General features: G+C 39.0%; 1 protein-coding gene across 1 annotated transcript; it reads left to right on the top strand.

Moving 5' to 3' along the window:
• Positions 1 to 11,252: 11,252 nt before the first annotated feature.
• LOC120154948 lies at positions 11,253 to 12,128 on the top strand. Its single transcript, XM_039166554.1, has 3 exons — positions 11,253 to 11,264; positions 11,640 to 11,962; positions 12,064 to 12,128. The coding sequence occupies exons 2-3, from the start codon at positions 11,662 to 11,664 to the stop codon at positions 12,126 to 12,128; spliced, it is 366 nt and encodes a 121-aa protein (XP_039022485.1). The 5' UTR covers positions 11,253 to 11,264; positions 11,640 to 11,661.
• Positions 12,129 to 13,928: the final 1,800 nt, after the last annotated feature.

The raw sequence follows: 13,928 nt of genomic DNA on the forward strand, positions 1-13,928 counted from the left end.
CCTTAAGGCTTCCTTTATCATAATCCTATTATGAAAGATTAAACTTGTTCTAAATTTAGGGTTCATCATGCCAATTTTTATATTAAACTCAAGAAACCTAGAACCATCTGAGTCAGAATCACGATCACTATCAAGTTCTTCAGATTTGTCATTATATGATTCTAACTTGGGATTTAATCTCACGCCATCAGGTCCAAACCCATCCATTTCTCTTTGAACCCTAATTCTTATATTCTCATTCTTCTGATCACCTTCATCAAACCCTAATTTAGTATCACTACCCTTAAATTGTTCTACATCGTTTTTCTTTCTCCTAACCTTATTCCTTAACTTCCTCATCAAATTCTTCCTCAACTTCCTACTCAGCTTCCTCCTCAGCTTCTTCCTGAACATCTATTTCTCAGCTATCACTATCTCCAGCAATATTTTGCACCAGATAAAATCTGAATGTATTTATTACTAGGCAGGTTGTTAAACATTTTCATACAATCAGAATAAGTTTTTAATGACCTGATGGAATTTTTAGTTAAAGCAACATCTAGTGTAACACCCCGAAACCTAAGTTAGTAGTTCGGGGCAACCCGAGACATATAAATCAAACCAAATAACCCAATAAAAAATTTGGACTTAGCTAATTTGGGAGTGGGCTTGAGTTGGACCCAAGGGTTAAGGGTGATTTTGTTTGATTTTATAGTCAAATGGACTAAAAATGCAATTTACCCATTTGTATTTGAAAGCTGAAAACTCCCCCTTATTTTATGGTGTTTACGTGAACCACTCCCCAAACATCCCACCAAACCTCTTTCATATTTCTTTCATCATTTTCTCTTCCTCTTCCCTTCCAAAAGCAAGATTTCCAAGTATTACAAATCTAGTTTGGTTAATCCAAGGTAAGATTATTAATCATCATCATGCTAGCTTCAATTTAAGCTCCTCATTATAAGATTTTAACCATAGTTGCCAAAATGGGTTTTTGAGGGGTTTATGAGAATCTTTAGTTTCTAGCTTGTTTTTGGTAAGATTTAAGTTGTAGAAGTGTTTTAAATCCCAACCTATCTAGCTAAGTTAGTAATCTTTTTTTAATTTTGTTTATTGAAAAAAGTGGGAGAAAATTCAAAAGCTAAGGGAAATGAGAAAGCACCACTTGAGTGAGTTGGTAGCTTTGCCATTAGCTAAGAAATTCAAGGTAACCACATGAACAACTCCTCCATACTTTTAAGTGGGTCATTAGAAGTGTATCATATCATGAAGTTGAAATCTAAAGCTTGATGAGCATGTTCATGGTAGAAACTATATTTTATATTATTAATATGTTTAAAGCCTTATTTATGACCCTATATGAGTACATAAAACACTAAGAACATTTGGGAAACATAAAGGTAGAAATGTGAGTGAATTTAAGTGCCTAAATAAGGCATTTTCGAGGGGAGGGATTAGTATCGATATTGTTCTTGTTCAGGCCTAAAAATTTTAAAGTTTATGAGTGCATTATCGATATCATTTGAAGGAGTATCGATACTAAGGATTTGGTATTGAGACTGAGGTGCTTGGTATCGAGACCCATATTCCAGAATAACATTTTGGTATCGGTACTCTAGGGAGTATCGATACCTAAGGTCCAAGTATCGATACTCCTCTATTTTTTTTCAAGAGAGTTTGCATTAGGGTATCAATAACTCAGAAAAGGTATCGATATTGTAAGTTCAGTATCGATATCAAGTATATGTTATGGACTTTAAAACAAGAGAAAGTGTAGAGGCAAGTGAGGTTTCCCAAAAAGCTTTAAATACTCTCAAATAAGACTACGAGTGGAACAATAATATTTATTAATTACACATAAAAACAAGATCAATCAGGATGACATAAAACTAGCCTTGCTTGATACTCGGGAAACGATTCAGACACTCGAGTTTCTTTAGAAGTAGTAAGGGTGACGAAGTATAGATGCAGTCCAGATATCCTTAGGTAGTGCACAAGGCACTTTAAATTGACTAGCTAAGGCGCAATATCTGACATTCACAAGGGGTGGGCTAATCGAGGGTGTTGTGTCTGGTGCAGAGATTTCGAGCCTTATCCTCGATAGACTAGAGGGGTGTGTGAGCTCCGAGATACATAAATCCCTCAGTCACACCATGATGTCTATCATAGAGTAGAGAGTGAGTATGCGAGTATACTCAATATATTTTATCAGTTGTTGAGCATGCAAATGAACCATTTTTAATATGTTTAGTTGTTAGTGTGACAATGGGCTAGTTAACTAAGTGTTAGGAATTTGTATCCTTACGCATATTCATAGGTGGAGCAGTTGAAGAGTTTTTATCTAGAGTATACCAGACCAGCATTTAGAGCAGAGTATGTCTCGGTTTATTATTAGAGGGCATGTATATTTGTAACCTTGTTTTGTAATAATCGAGTCGTAACTTATTTTAAATGAATAGTCTATATTTTGAAGAAATTATTTTGGGAGCTCCCGAATGTAAACTAATTTATATAAATGTTGTTATTTATTTTATCTTGAATAATTTATAAATGGATGTTTCCATTTAGTATATTGAAGAAAGTTTTTGGTTAGCCACTCTAGTGGTCCCGTATGACACTCTTATTGGTCGACTGTGTGTCATACTGGTGTAAGGTGTTACATATGGTACTCGCCAATACATTTCATAAGAACACCCAAACCAAACTTTTTTATCATATCACATACTTCTAACATAGAGAATGTATCACAATCAACAAGATCAAAATACGCAACAAATTGGGAAGTGTATTTTTCTATTATAAGTGTATTTTCCTATATGCAAAAACATAAAATTCTCATCATAAGAATTGCAACAGTAAATTTTTCTAAATCAGGATATGAACAGCACGTAAAAGCCAACAATAAATAAATATGTGTGGACACAAGTACTTGACATAAAAGCCAACAATAAAAGCAAACATAATATATTTTCTTATAGCAGTAGACTCTAAACTCAACAATAAAAGAACACAAGAAGACAAATATTCCATATTTTATATTCTTGAACCCAACAATAATATATTTTAATAGTGGTTACTTTCTAAAATGCAATAGTAAGCATACAAGCATTCCAAGCTTTCGAAGAATCAACATATCACACAAACAAAACAAAATTATTAAATTATGGACATGAATGAACAAAAAATAGTTGAAAACACTTTATGAAGACAAAAATAGTTGAAAGAACAAGTACAAACAAACAGTTTATGCTTTATATACACATCAAAGAAACCTATAGAAAAAAAGGAGGAAAACACTAGTATATACAGACAAAAAAAGGAATCACTTATCATACTCCATCACATTATCCCCTTGTCTCGAAGCCTATTTTTCAGCATATTTTGAAACCAACAAAAAACAAACCAATTTGATTAAAGAGAATACCCACAGAATATATACAGACGAAGAATATCAAGAGATTAGAGCCCACCTTAAACAGAGAATACAATGAATGATAAACACCCAGAGAAACTGTTAATGCTTTTACCCAAAGAATACCCCAAAAAGTTTAGATTTTACCCAGAGAATACATGAGATTATCAATCCTCATAGGATCAACCCTTAACAGATTTGATTTAAACCCTCAAAGCACTCAACAGATAGTTCTTCCCACATAATTTTCTCCCTTATAGTTTTTTTCCTCGAATGCTTTTGATTTTTCCCTCAATGTAGTTTACCCATGAAATGTTTGAATCCCAAAAGTTTTTTGTTCTTTTGTTTGATTATCATAAAAAGGGTTTTGAATCCAAAAGAAAAGGGTCAGGTTAATTGTCACGGGCTAGGAACTTGGGTCCGAGACACTGGTGCAAGTGTCCGACAGAGAGGTTCAAGACAGAGGATCGGGCTTGCCAAGACATTGGTGCAAGAGTCCGAAAGGGAATCTCAAGATTGTTATCGGGCTTGCCAAATCCACCAGACTTGGCCCATCGATTGGAGAATGCTATGGAGCCCGTTCACATTGGCCGTGCAGAAAAGGAAAGTGGCATCATATCTGAAGATGATCACAGAAGCTCGGTAAATATGGCAAGAGGCAACAAAATCAGGAAGATATTGTGGGAAAATCTTACCATATCCAGTGTGAACACCTATTCAAGGAAAGAATCCTACTAATGGATTTAATTAGGAAGGATTTGGTTGTAATTCCTTGATTTAGGGGATTTGTCATTAATTGGGCAAATCTTAGCCGTTGATGTAAAATGATCTAGGCCATTGATTGAGAGGGAGCTCAACTATAAATAGAGAGCTCTCCTCTTCATTTGTAATGACCCAATTACATTCTTCTCTTTATGAGAGAGTAATAAAACTCTGAGGCATTTGCTCTATTCTTTCTGAGTTCTTGTTTCTTTGTTCTTGTTGCCTATCTCGGTGGCTAGGAGTAGCCACCTTCGTGTTAGCACTTCCACACGATAGTCCGACCTTGTGGCTCCGAGTAGCCACGTTGGTGTTTAAAGCTTCCGTAATCCGAAGCCTTGAGGGCTTGGTTCCAACCTTTGTGAGTTAGCACACTCACTTAGCTTGGGTAAGGCTTACTTAGTCGTCGAGAAGACCGAGGAGCTTCTAAAGCGTCTAAGGTCGCACGACCCGTCAGACCTTGACTCTGATATTCCGACGGTGTGAGGCGTCGAAGTTCTGGGGGCGTGACAAGTGGTATCAGAGCGTTTCGTTGTGAGCAGACAACGATCGTTTCGACCAAGTTTGGTGGAAGGTGCAAAACCGGGTAAGTTTGTTTTACTTACATTCAATCAATTTACTTGATAATTGAAATGGGGCACAAGAAAAGAGGAGTTTCCGCACGCAAAGGCAAGGAGTGTCATGGGAAACGAGAGAGAGTCCGTTGGGCTCAAGAGCATCGTCGGTCCAAGCATGAGGATACCGTGATGAGTTCGCAAGGAATGCTCGAGGCAACGATAGCACACCAAGGGGAGCCGGTTCTCGAGGTAGAGAGGCTCAAGGGTGACGCCGAAGGCATGTCCGAGCGAGACGATACGTTCTCTCATGAAGACGAGGAGAGTCTTAATGAGGAACAACGAGAAGAACTCTCACTATACGAGAAATGGGCCTACTGGATGGAATGTATTGCTGACCACACAGAGAGGCTCATTAATTTAGAGCATATCTCAACTTCGTGGGAACAAAGGGTCGGTAGACTTGAACAAGTCGAGGATGAGGCCAAGCAGACCCAGGGTGTTGTGGAGTCTCGCCTTGATCGATTAGAGTCCATGGAGGGCAGATTCAAGGTCGAGACGCAACGAGTTCTAGATGAGTTGGAGATGGTTCGAGGGAGGAATGCCCAAGAAGCCGAGGTAGCGGCTTTGAGAAGCGAGGTGGATGAGCTCAAGAGGGAGCTACTCATATGCAAGGGAGCAATGAGTGAATAGGGTGTGCTCAAGACCTTCTTGGAAGGACTTAGACTAGGGGTGATGCTCGGGGAAGAGCAAGGTGATGCCCAGAGACTTTCAGGAGCCATAGCTGTAGCCGGAATACTAACTGAGCTTGTTGATGTCAAGCCAAGTAGTAATGTGTCGTCCAGGCCCATGCCCAGGGATAGTGGCAACAATGGGAGAGACCAGGAAATGGTGCAGCGGGGAGATGGTATAGAAAGCTCTTTGAGTGGCCAAGTTGAGCCAACGACTGTTCGCGACCAAGGAAAGCCATCGGGAAAGAATGGCAAGGCCAAGTCTGGGGAAAAGAAGAAGGCGAGCAAGGAGAAGCTCAAGTGCTACTTCTGTGATGGTCCTCACTTGATTAGAGGATGTCCCAAGAAGCGTCGCCTTACAACCATCATGGAGAGGATGGGAGAAGGAGGAGTAGCAAGCATTGGCGGAGGCAGAAGAGTTCAAGCTGCCAAGTCAAGGGAAAGACTTGGTCCGATTGATGGGATCAATGCGGCCAAGCAAGGATCAAGACAAGGCAAGGCTGTCGAGGATGAGGCGGTTGAGCCAAGAAGAAAGCCAGATGCAATTACGAATGATCGAGCAATCAAGTCAGGCGCAAGACTTGATGAGGCTACATCTTTCAAAGTAGCCGAGTCAAGGGGCAAGCGTGGAGCGACTACAAACTGTCAAGTAGATCACCCAGGATCGAGACGTGACGAGACTGCGGGTGTCAAAGCAGTCGAGCACAGGAAAGGACCCGGTGAGATAGCGAATGATAAAGTCATCAAGCCGAGGGTACAAAGTGAACAGGTTCGCTCACAGCATTCCAGGATGGAGGCGTGGTCCAAGCTGAGGCGCCTCAGGCATAAGGGGACACTTAAAGAGTATGTGAGCCGATTTAGAAGACTCATGCTCAAAGTCCCAAGTTTGGCTGAAGAAGAGGGATTCTTCACCTTCATGTTCGGATTGAAGCCGTGGGCAAAGAGGGCGTTGGAGCGAAGGGAAGTCAGGGAGCTATCTGAAGCCTTGACAACTGCAGAGTCCATCAAAGAGTTTGGAGTCAAGAAGAACAAGACTTCCAAACCAAAGCCGAGAGCCGAGGGTAGCGGCAAGATATCCCACAATGAAGGTAAGTCGAAGGATGGGGAATGTTGTTCCTCGAGTGGAAGAATAAGTCCACTCAATAATGAACCAGACGGTGGATCTGGTGATGATGTGTGCACTAGTTCAAGTGACACAGATGCTAAGCCGAGGGTAAGAGTCGAGCAAGCGAAGGGGCGTAAACTTGAGGTGCCAACAGTGTTGTAAGATTACCCGAGGGGAGTCGAGTCATCCAAGGTAACGGATGAGCCCAGGATCGTGTTGTCCAAAGAAGAGGACGAACCAAGGATCGAAGGGGCGTTACGACTTGGCTCAATACGGTTCATTTCTGCCAAAGCAAGTAGAGGCCAAGGGCAGACCGAGTTGACCATGTCCAAGGAGTCGAGACAAGGGCTTACCGAGGATGTTCAAGAGAGGAACAATCCTTCAAAGACTCATAGACAAGAGTCGAAGGGAGCCAAGACGTTGAGGGACAAGACAACCGTGGAGACACCACCCATTTCAAAGGTGGGAAGCGAGCTCCAACCTTCGTGTTAGAAGGGAGAAAGCAAGGGGGGCATCAGACTTTGCCGTGAGAAAGTGTCGATACAGGATGGCTCAAAGAACTCCAACGATAAGGGTTCAATGCGGGGAGTGTCAGACTTCATGGAGCAAGAAGGGCTGACGCAAAATTTTGAGTAAATGCCAACTAATCAGAGGGGAAGGTACATCTCAACACTATTCTTGTGTTCTTGTGAGCTTGATTTGCAATTTTAAGTGAGTGTAGGTCGGGCAAGACCTAACTCTTAACGCGGATGGAACAAAGTTTGGATGAGATCCAAGACTTTGCCGCAAGGGACAAGGAGGTCCAAGCCGAGGCAAATCAAGACTTGTAGGAAGAAGTTCCTACGGAAGAGATGCACTTGTGGGCATATTAGCCCATTTCATCACTTGGCGGCAAGAGCCGAAGCGAGCACAGCCATTATGGGAAGTTGAGTCCTTATGAGGGGACGTGAGCAAGTGGAGGTGTCGAAAAGCAACCAAGATTGATGTGAAGTATGGCGCGAGGGATCGTGAAGTTACATGCGGTAGAAGCCAAGGCAAGCAGTTCGTATGGGAGGACCGCAACAAGCCAAGGCAAGGAAAAGTATCCAAAGTGGTGTTGCCCAGGATCGTTGAGTGCAGCGACGAGGGCGTCGCTAAGTTCAGTGGGGAAGAGTGTCACGGGCTAGGAACTTGGGTCCGAGACACTGGTGTAAGTGTCCGACAGAGAGGTTCAAGACAGAGGATCGGGCTTGCCAAGATATTGGTGCAAGAGTCCGAAAGGGAATCTCAAGATTGTTATCGGGCTTGCCAAATCCACCAGACTTGGCCCATCGCTTGGAGAATGCTATGGAGCCCGTTCACATTGGTCGTGCAGAAAAGGAAAGTGGCATCATATCTGAAGATGATCACAGAAGCTCGGTAAATATGGCAAGAGGCAACAAAATCAGGAAGATATTGTGGGAAAATCTTACCATATCCAGTGTGAACACCTATCCAAGGAAAGAATCCTACTAATGGATGTAATTAGGAAGGATTTGGTTGTAATTCCTTGATTTAGGGGATTTGTCATTAATTGGGAAAATCTTAGCCGTTGATGTAAAATGATCTAGGCCATTGATTGAGAGGGAGCTCAACTATAAATAGAGAGCTCTCCTCCTCATTTGTAATGACCCAATTCCATTCTTCTCTTTGTGAGAGAGTAATAAAGCTCTGAGGCATTTGCTCTATTCTTTCTGAGTTCTTAGTTTCTTTGTTCTTGTTGCCTATCTCGGTGGCCAGGAGTAGCCACCTTCGTGTTAGCACTTCCACACGATAGTCTGACCTTGTGGCTCCGAGTAGCCACGTTGGTGTTTAAAGCTTCCGCAATCCGAAGCCTTGAGGGCTTGGTTCCAACCTTTGTGAGTTAGCACACTCACTTAGCTTGGGTAAGGCTTACTTAGTCGCCGAGAAGACCGAGGAGCGTCTAAAGCGTCTAAGGCCGTACGACCCGTCAGACCTTGACTCTGATATTCCGACGGTGTGAGGCGTCGAAGTTCTGGGGGCGTGACATTAATCTAATGATGTCAAATCGTCGGTCAACTAATCTCCTCATTTTTAATCCACATATAATCCAGTGGACTGGATATGCCATGTTTTATATTTTGTTTAATTATTGTGCAAAGTCATCCAGTTGTTAATGGTTTAACGGCTGTTAAAGTCTCAGTGACTACATGTTTATGGATCGACAAGTTAAGGACCTTATTATTTAAAAATAAATAAAAGTGACCATGTATTGAAGTTTCTGGATCGAGTGACCATAGGTTTAAAAAAGAGAAACAAAAATGACCGACTCTGTAATTTACCCTACTTTTTTTGTGTATTATGCTGTGTTGTGTGTTATTTCTCCCCGAGTCTCCACAGCACCTTCTTCACTCAGCATGGGCCCCTTAGTCTCCCCTTTGCATGCCTTATCATTCTCTTCGAGATAAGTGTTTCGTCAACAAATATGCTTCCTTGAGAATTAATATAATTTATATTTTACTTGGTAATTGCTTTCTTAAAAATATTAATATTTTTATATTTTAGATTTTTTTTATATTTTTAATTAAAATATTTTTTTATTCTACAACTTTATAAGTTATCATACCTTAAAATTTTTATAAATACGTTTCTTTAACATAAAAATTTTATATCCGTCGTTAAAAGGCACTACGACGACAACATATCTTGCTTATGTAAGATAAATGTCATTTAACCCCCAAAAAAAACACTCTTGCTTTTTTCGCTTTTATAGATATTATATTTATATATATTTGGGATTATTGTTAATAAACATTAAATAAAATTTTAAGATTTTAGAAAATTTGGTGATCAAAATGATCTGCATGGAATAAATTAAGAACTAATGGTGTACTTTTTCCAAAAATAAATAAAGCAATAACTTCTGAGGAAAGCACTTCGTATTTCTTTTTCCTTTGGGATTGTCTCAGAAAATGCAGACTAATATACGGCATTACTGAATACATTAAAAGATATTTGACAAATTCGGTTTAGCGCTACCGGAAATATCGAGTAATAATAATGTAATAGGTGGAAATCGTGAAGAAATATTAAAAAATTTGGCAACCTGTAAACTTAACTTCGGTTTGTGTCGATAATTTATAAAATGTATTGATCCATAACAATATAACAGGTAAAAAATGACAAAACCGGTCTATAAATGACAAAACAGGTAAAACGCTACTAGATATATTGAAAGTGTCGATACTTTATAAAAATGTATCGATCCATAACAATATAACAGGTAAAAAAATGACAAAACCGGTCTATAAATGACAAAACAGGTAAAGTGCTACCGGATATATTGAAAGTGTCAATACTTTATAAAAATGTAATCCATAACAATATAAGGTAAAAAAATGACAAAAGCGGTCTATAAATGGACAAAACAAGTAAAGCGCTACCGGATATATTGAAAGTGTCGATACTTTATAAAAATGTATCGATCCATAACAATATAACATGTAAAAAAATGACAAAAACCGGTCTATAAATGACAAAACAGGTAAAGTGCTACCGGATATATTGAAAGTGTCGATACTTTATAAAAATGTATCAATCTATAACAATATAACAGGTAAAAAATGACAAAACCGGTTATAAATGATAAAACAGGTAAAGCGCTACGGATATGTTGATAGTGTCGATACTTTATTATAAGTATCGACACTTTTAGAATTTAAAAGAGAAGTTATAGCGCTAGTAAAATGTCAATATTTTATTATAAGTATCGACATTTTGGAATTTAAAAGAGAAGTTATAGCGCTAATAAAGTGTCGATACTTATAAAAAATATCGATCCTAATAATATAGCAGATAAAAATATGACAATATGAAAACCGTAAAGACTACCAGATATGTTGAAAGTGTCGATACTTTATTATAAGTATCGACACTTTTGGAATTTAAAAGAGAAGAAGTTATAGCGCCAATAAAGTGTCGATATAAAAATGTATCGATCTATAACAATATAACAGGTAAAAATATGATAAAATCGGTCTCGAAATAACAAAACCGGTAGTAAAAAAGTGTGCTTGTGTGGTCATTTTTATTTCAGAATTTTCATTTTTTAATACAAAAAGTTGGATATTTTAAACAAAACCCAGTAAGTAAAGAACAAAAACTTTGCAGTAACAAAAGAATAACATTGGAAACACATGTTATCAGTTTCTCAAAGACCAAAAACCCAGAAACAGATAAATTTACACTTTAACCGGTAAAAATATACTGGTTAATTAACAAATAGGTTTACATTATGTATCGACACTCTTTAATATGTGTCGATATTTTTTTCCCAAAATGAAAGTACAACGAGGTGTACGCATAAAGTGTCGATACATTTAAAATTGTATAGTCTCAAAACATCAAAACTGATAATTATAATGTAATAGGTAAATTTACAATGTTACTGGTTTAAATATACTGTTTAGTTAGAAAATAGATCAATATAAGCGTTACCTATTACTTATATAAGCGCTACCTAATATATTATTATATTTGATAATATTTTCGGTTAAATGATATAATATAATCGATCTAAATTTTAATTAATCACTTATTTAACAGATCACGCCGTAATCATCTGTTCTGTTTCAACCAGATACAAACCCCAAACCATCACTCTTTGATCTTCAAGAATCAAAATCCTTCTTTTTCTTTCCCTTATTTGGCGTGAACCAAATAATCAAAAGCTGTTGAATTATCTGGTAAATATCTCTCTTTTTTCCTTGCGAAACCTATTTGTTAGCTTTCTGAATTATAAAATTATGGGTACTTAAAGAAAGATTGAAGATTATTATTATTTTTTAGTTATTTATGGGTATACTGTCTTTTCCCCCGAAAATTTCATATTTTGCTGCTAAAAAAAGTTAGTTTTGTGTCTCACTAACGTATCTATCATGTTCCATCATGTTTGTGTCATTTTGACATAATCTATGTATCTTAGTAATATTTCTCTAATTGGATTTTGTTGGATTATTTGTGTTTTGGTGAAAACTGGACATTGTTTCCCACGTTGTCTAAGGTTTTATAAGTATATTAACATTGCTATGAAATTCCTTAGGAATGGTTGTTTCCTGTAGGTGTTGGAATTGAGCATCATACATGGCTTACATCCCTCCACACAAGCGACATTCGAAGGATTCGGATAGGTCGACTCCGACTCTAGAGTCGCTTGCTCCCAGATTTAATAGGAATGTACAGTTAAGGGCTTCAAAGTCTAATGCTGATAGGAGTGGAGAGTTTGTATATTCGAACTATGCAATCTCCAGATGGTTTGCTGTTGGTTTGGATGATGAAAACCATGACACTCTTGCTGCTCATCTGAAACCAGTTTCAGTTGAATTTATCGAGAGAAGAACGGGCGAGAAACCTCTAATCTTGGTGAAAAATAATTCAGATAAAGGTTGGTGGTACACCATTGCCTAAAATATGAGGAAAGCTATTTCTTATATTTTGGAAAAATGTTCTTAAACTACATCAATATTTTGTCCCCAATTTTTGTAGATGAATCAAAAGGGATCCCGTGGTTGTCTATTGCAAAAAATGTGCTGACTGTTATCTTCCTTTGAAAAGGTGAGGGCTGAAACAGAATGCGAAGTTTCAAAAGATGTAAAGCTGTCAATGGTGGCTAAGGTTGGCAAAATACTTTCCAAGGGTAAGCATTGATCACTTTGTTATTGCTTCAAGAGATATGTTGAGTTTTAATGGCTGCTAGTGTCATGTCTGCTAAAATAGTACATTATTGAGTGTTTTAAGTAGCCATTTGTCCCTGAAGGAGGTTAAAACAACGCTGTTTTAGTATTTTGTCTACTATAATATCTAAAACATGTTTATATATATATATATATGTGTGTGTGTGTTGCAGGAGCCGTTCTGTCAACCTGGAAAGTGTCGGTAAGATTGCATAGTGAGACGGTGTTGACGAATTTGAGAAATTTTTTTGCGCAAAGGTCCTTCTTCATACACGGAAAACATTATAGCTGAAGTTGCCTCAAATATTAGAGTTGATTTTGCAGATACGAAAGATATATACTACTTGAGGGTATATTTTTCCCACTTAATTTTAACTTTTTATTGCAATATGATTGATTATGTTAGCTATTGAATGATTTTAATCTGTTTATGTGTAGTTGTCTGATAGCAAACAGCAGCCTCACCATTTCGTGCAAATGTAGATTAAATGTGATAAAAAACTCCAGCTTTACAAGGCAAGTCTTCCACTACCATAGGCCAAGATATGCACCCAAATGTTGACTCTCCTTTTGTTAGGTAGGCTCATAAATATACCAGTAAAGAGGACAGGAGATGGAGCGGAGTGAGCGAAGCGACATCAACTGTCCTTACAAAGAAAGTCTCGTTGTGGGGTTACGAATTATGTGGGTGGGGGTGCGGGGCGTAGCCCCGCGGTACGGTACAGGGTTAATTTTGTAATTATGTACCAGGGTTTTCTATTATAAATAGATGTAACCTAGACCTAAATATCATTGAATAAAAACTTCTAGCGCCGCCTAGGCACGAGGACGTAAGCACATTGCCGAACCTCGTAAATTCTCGTGTTCTTTTGTTTTCTTTACCGTTTCGTCAACAATTGGTATCAGATGTTAGGAGCAAAATTCGAAGTCGCGAAATTCGATGGTCAGGGTAACTTCGGATTATGGCAAACGAGGGTGAAGGATCTATTGGCGCAGCAAGGGATCTTGAAGGCTTTGCGATCTACAAAAGCCGGCGTCGATGGATGAGGAAGATTGGGAAGAATTGCAGCAGCGAGCGGCAGGAACCATACGATTATGCTTGGCGGACGAGGTCATGTATCACGTCATGCATCTATCGTCTCCAGACGAAATTTGGAGGAAGTTGGAAAGTCAGTTATGTCCAATCCTTAACGACAAAACTGTATCTGAAGCAGCGGCTGTATGGGCTGAAGATGCAGGACGATCACGATTTGGCGCAACACGTGAATGTCTTCAATCAAATCGTTCTGATCTGGCTCGGCTTGATGTGAAAATTGAGGATGAAGACAGAGCGATGATTCTGTTGTGTTCGTTGCCTCCCTCTTACGAACATGGTGACTCTTACTATGGGAAAGAGACTATCAATGTTGAGGAGATTACTGCAGCCTTGTTGGCTCACAACCAGCGAAGCAGAATGCAGGGGAAAGCTCTCAAGCCGATAGCTTATATGTCAAGGGTAATCGAGATCGTGGACGGAAGCCAGAGAAGGCAGGGTCCGGAAGCGGAATTCCAGATCCAAATCCAGGGATAAGAAGACGATTCACTGTTACAAGTGCAAGGAGGCGGGACATATGAAGCGAGACTGTCCGAAGTTGAAAAACAGACTGATGAGAAGCGTGATGGTCATCCAAGTCTGTG

The sequence above is a fragment of the Hibiscus syriacus genome, unplaced genomic scaffold (genome assembly GCF_006381635.1).
Source record: "Hibiscus syriacus cultivar Baekdansim isolate YM2019G1 unplaced genomic scaffold, ASM638163v2 tig00111153_pilon, whole genome shotgun sequence".
NCBI lineage: Eukaryota > Viridiplantae > Streptophyta > Magnoliopsida > Malvales > Malvaceae > Hibiscus > Hibiscus syriacus.

Coding starts and splice junctions, on each gene's coding strand:
- LOC120154948 (XM_039166554.1), top strand. CDS start 11,662: ATGGCTTACATCCCTCCACACAAGCGACATTCGAAGGATTCGGATAGG. Junction 11,963..12,063: donor GAAAAATAATTCAGATAAAG/GTTGGTGGTACA, acceptor CAATTTTTGTAG/ATGAATCAAAAGGGATCCCG.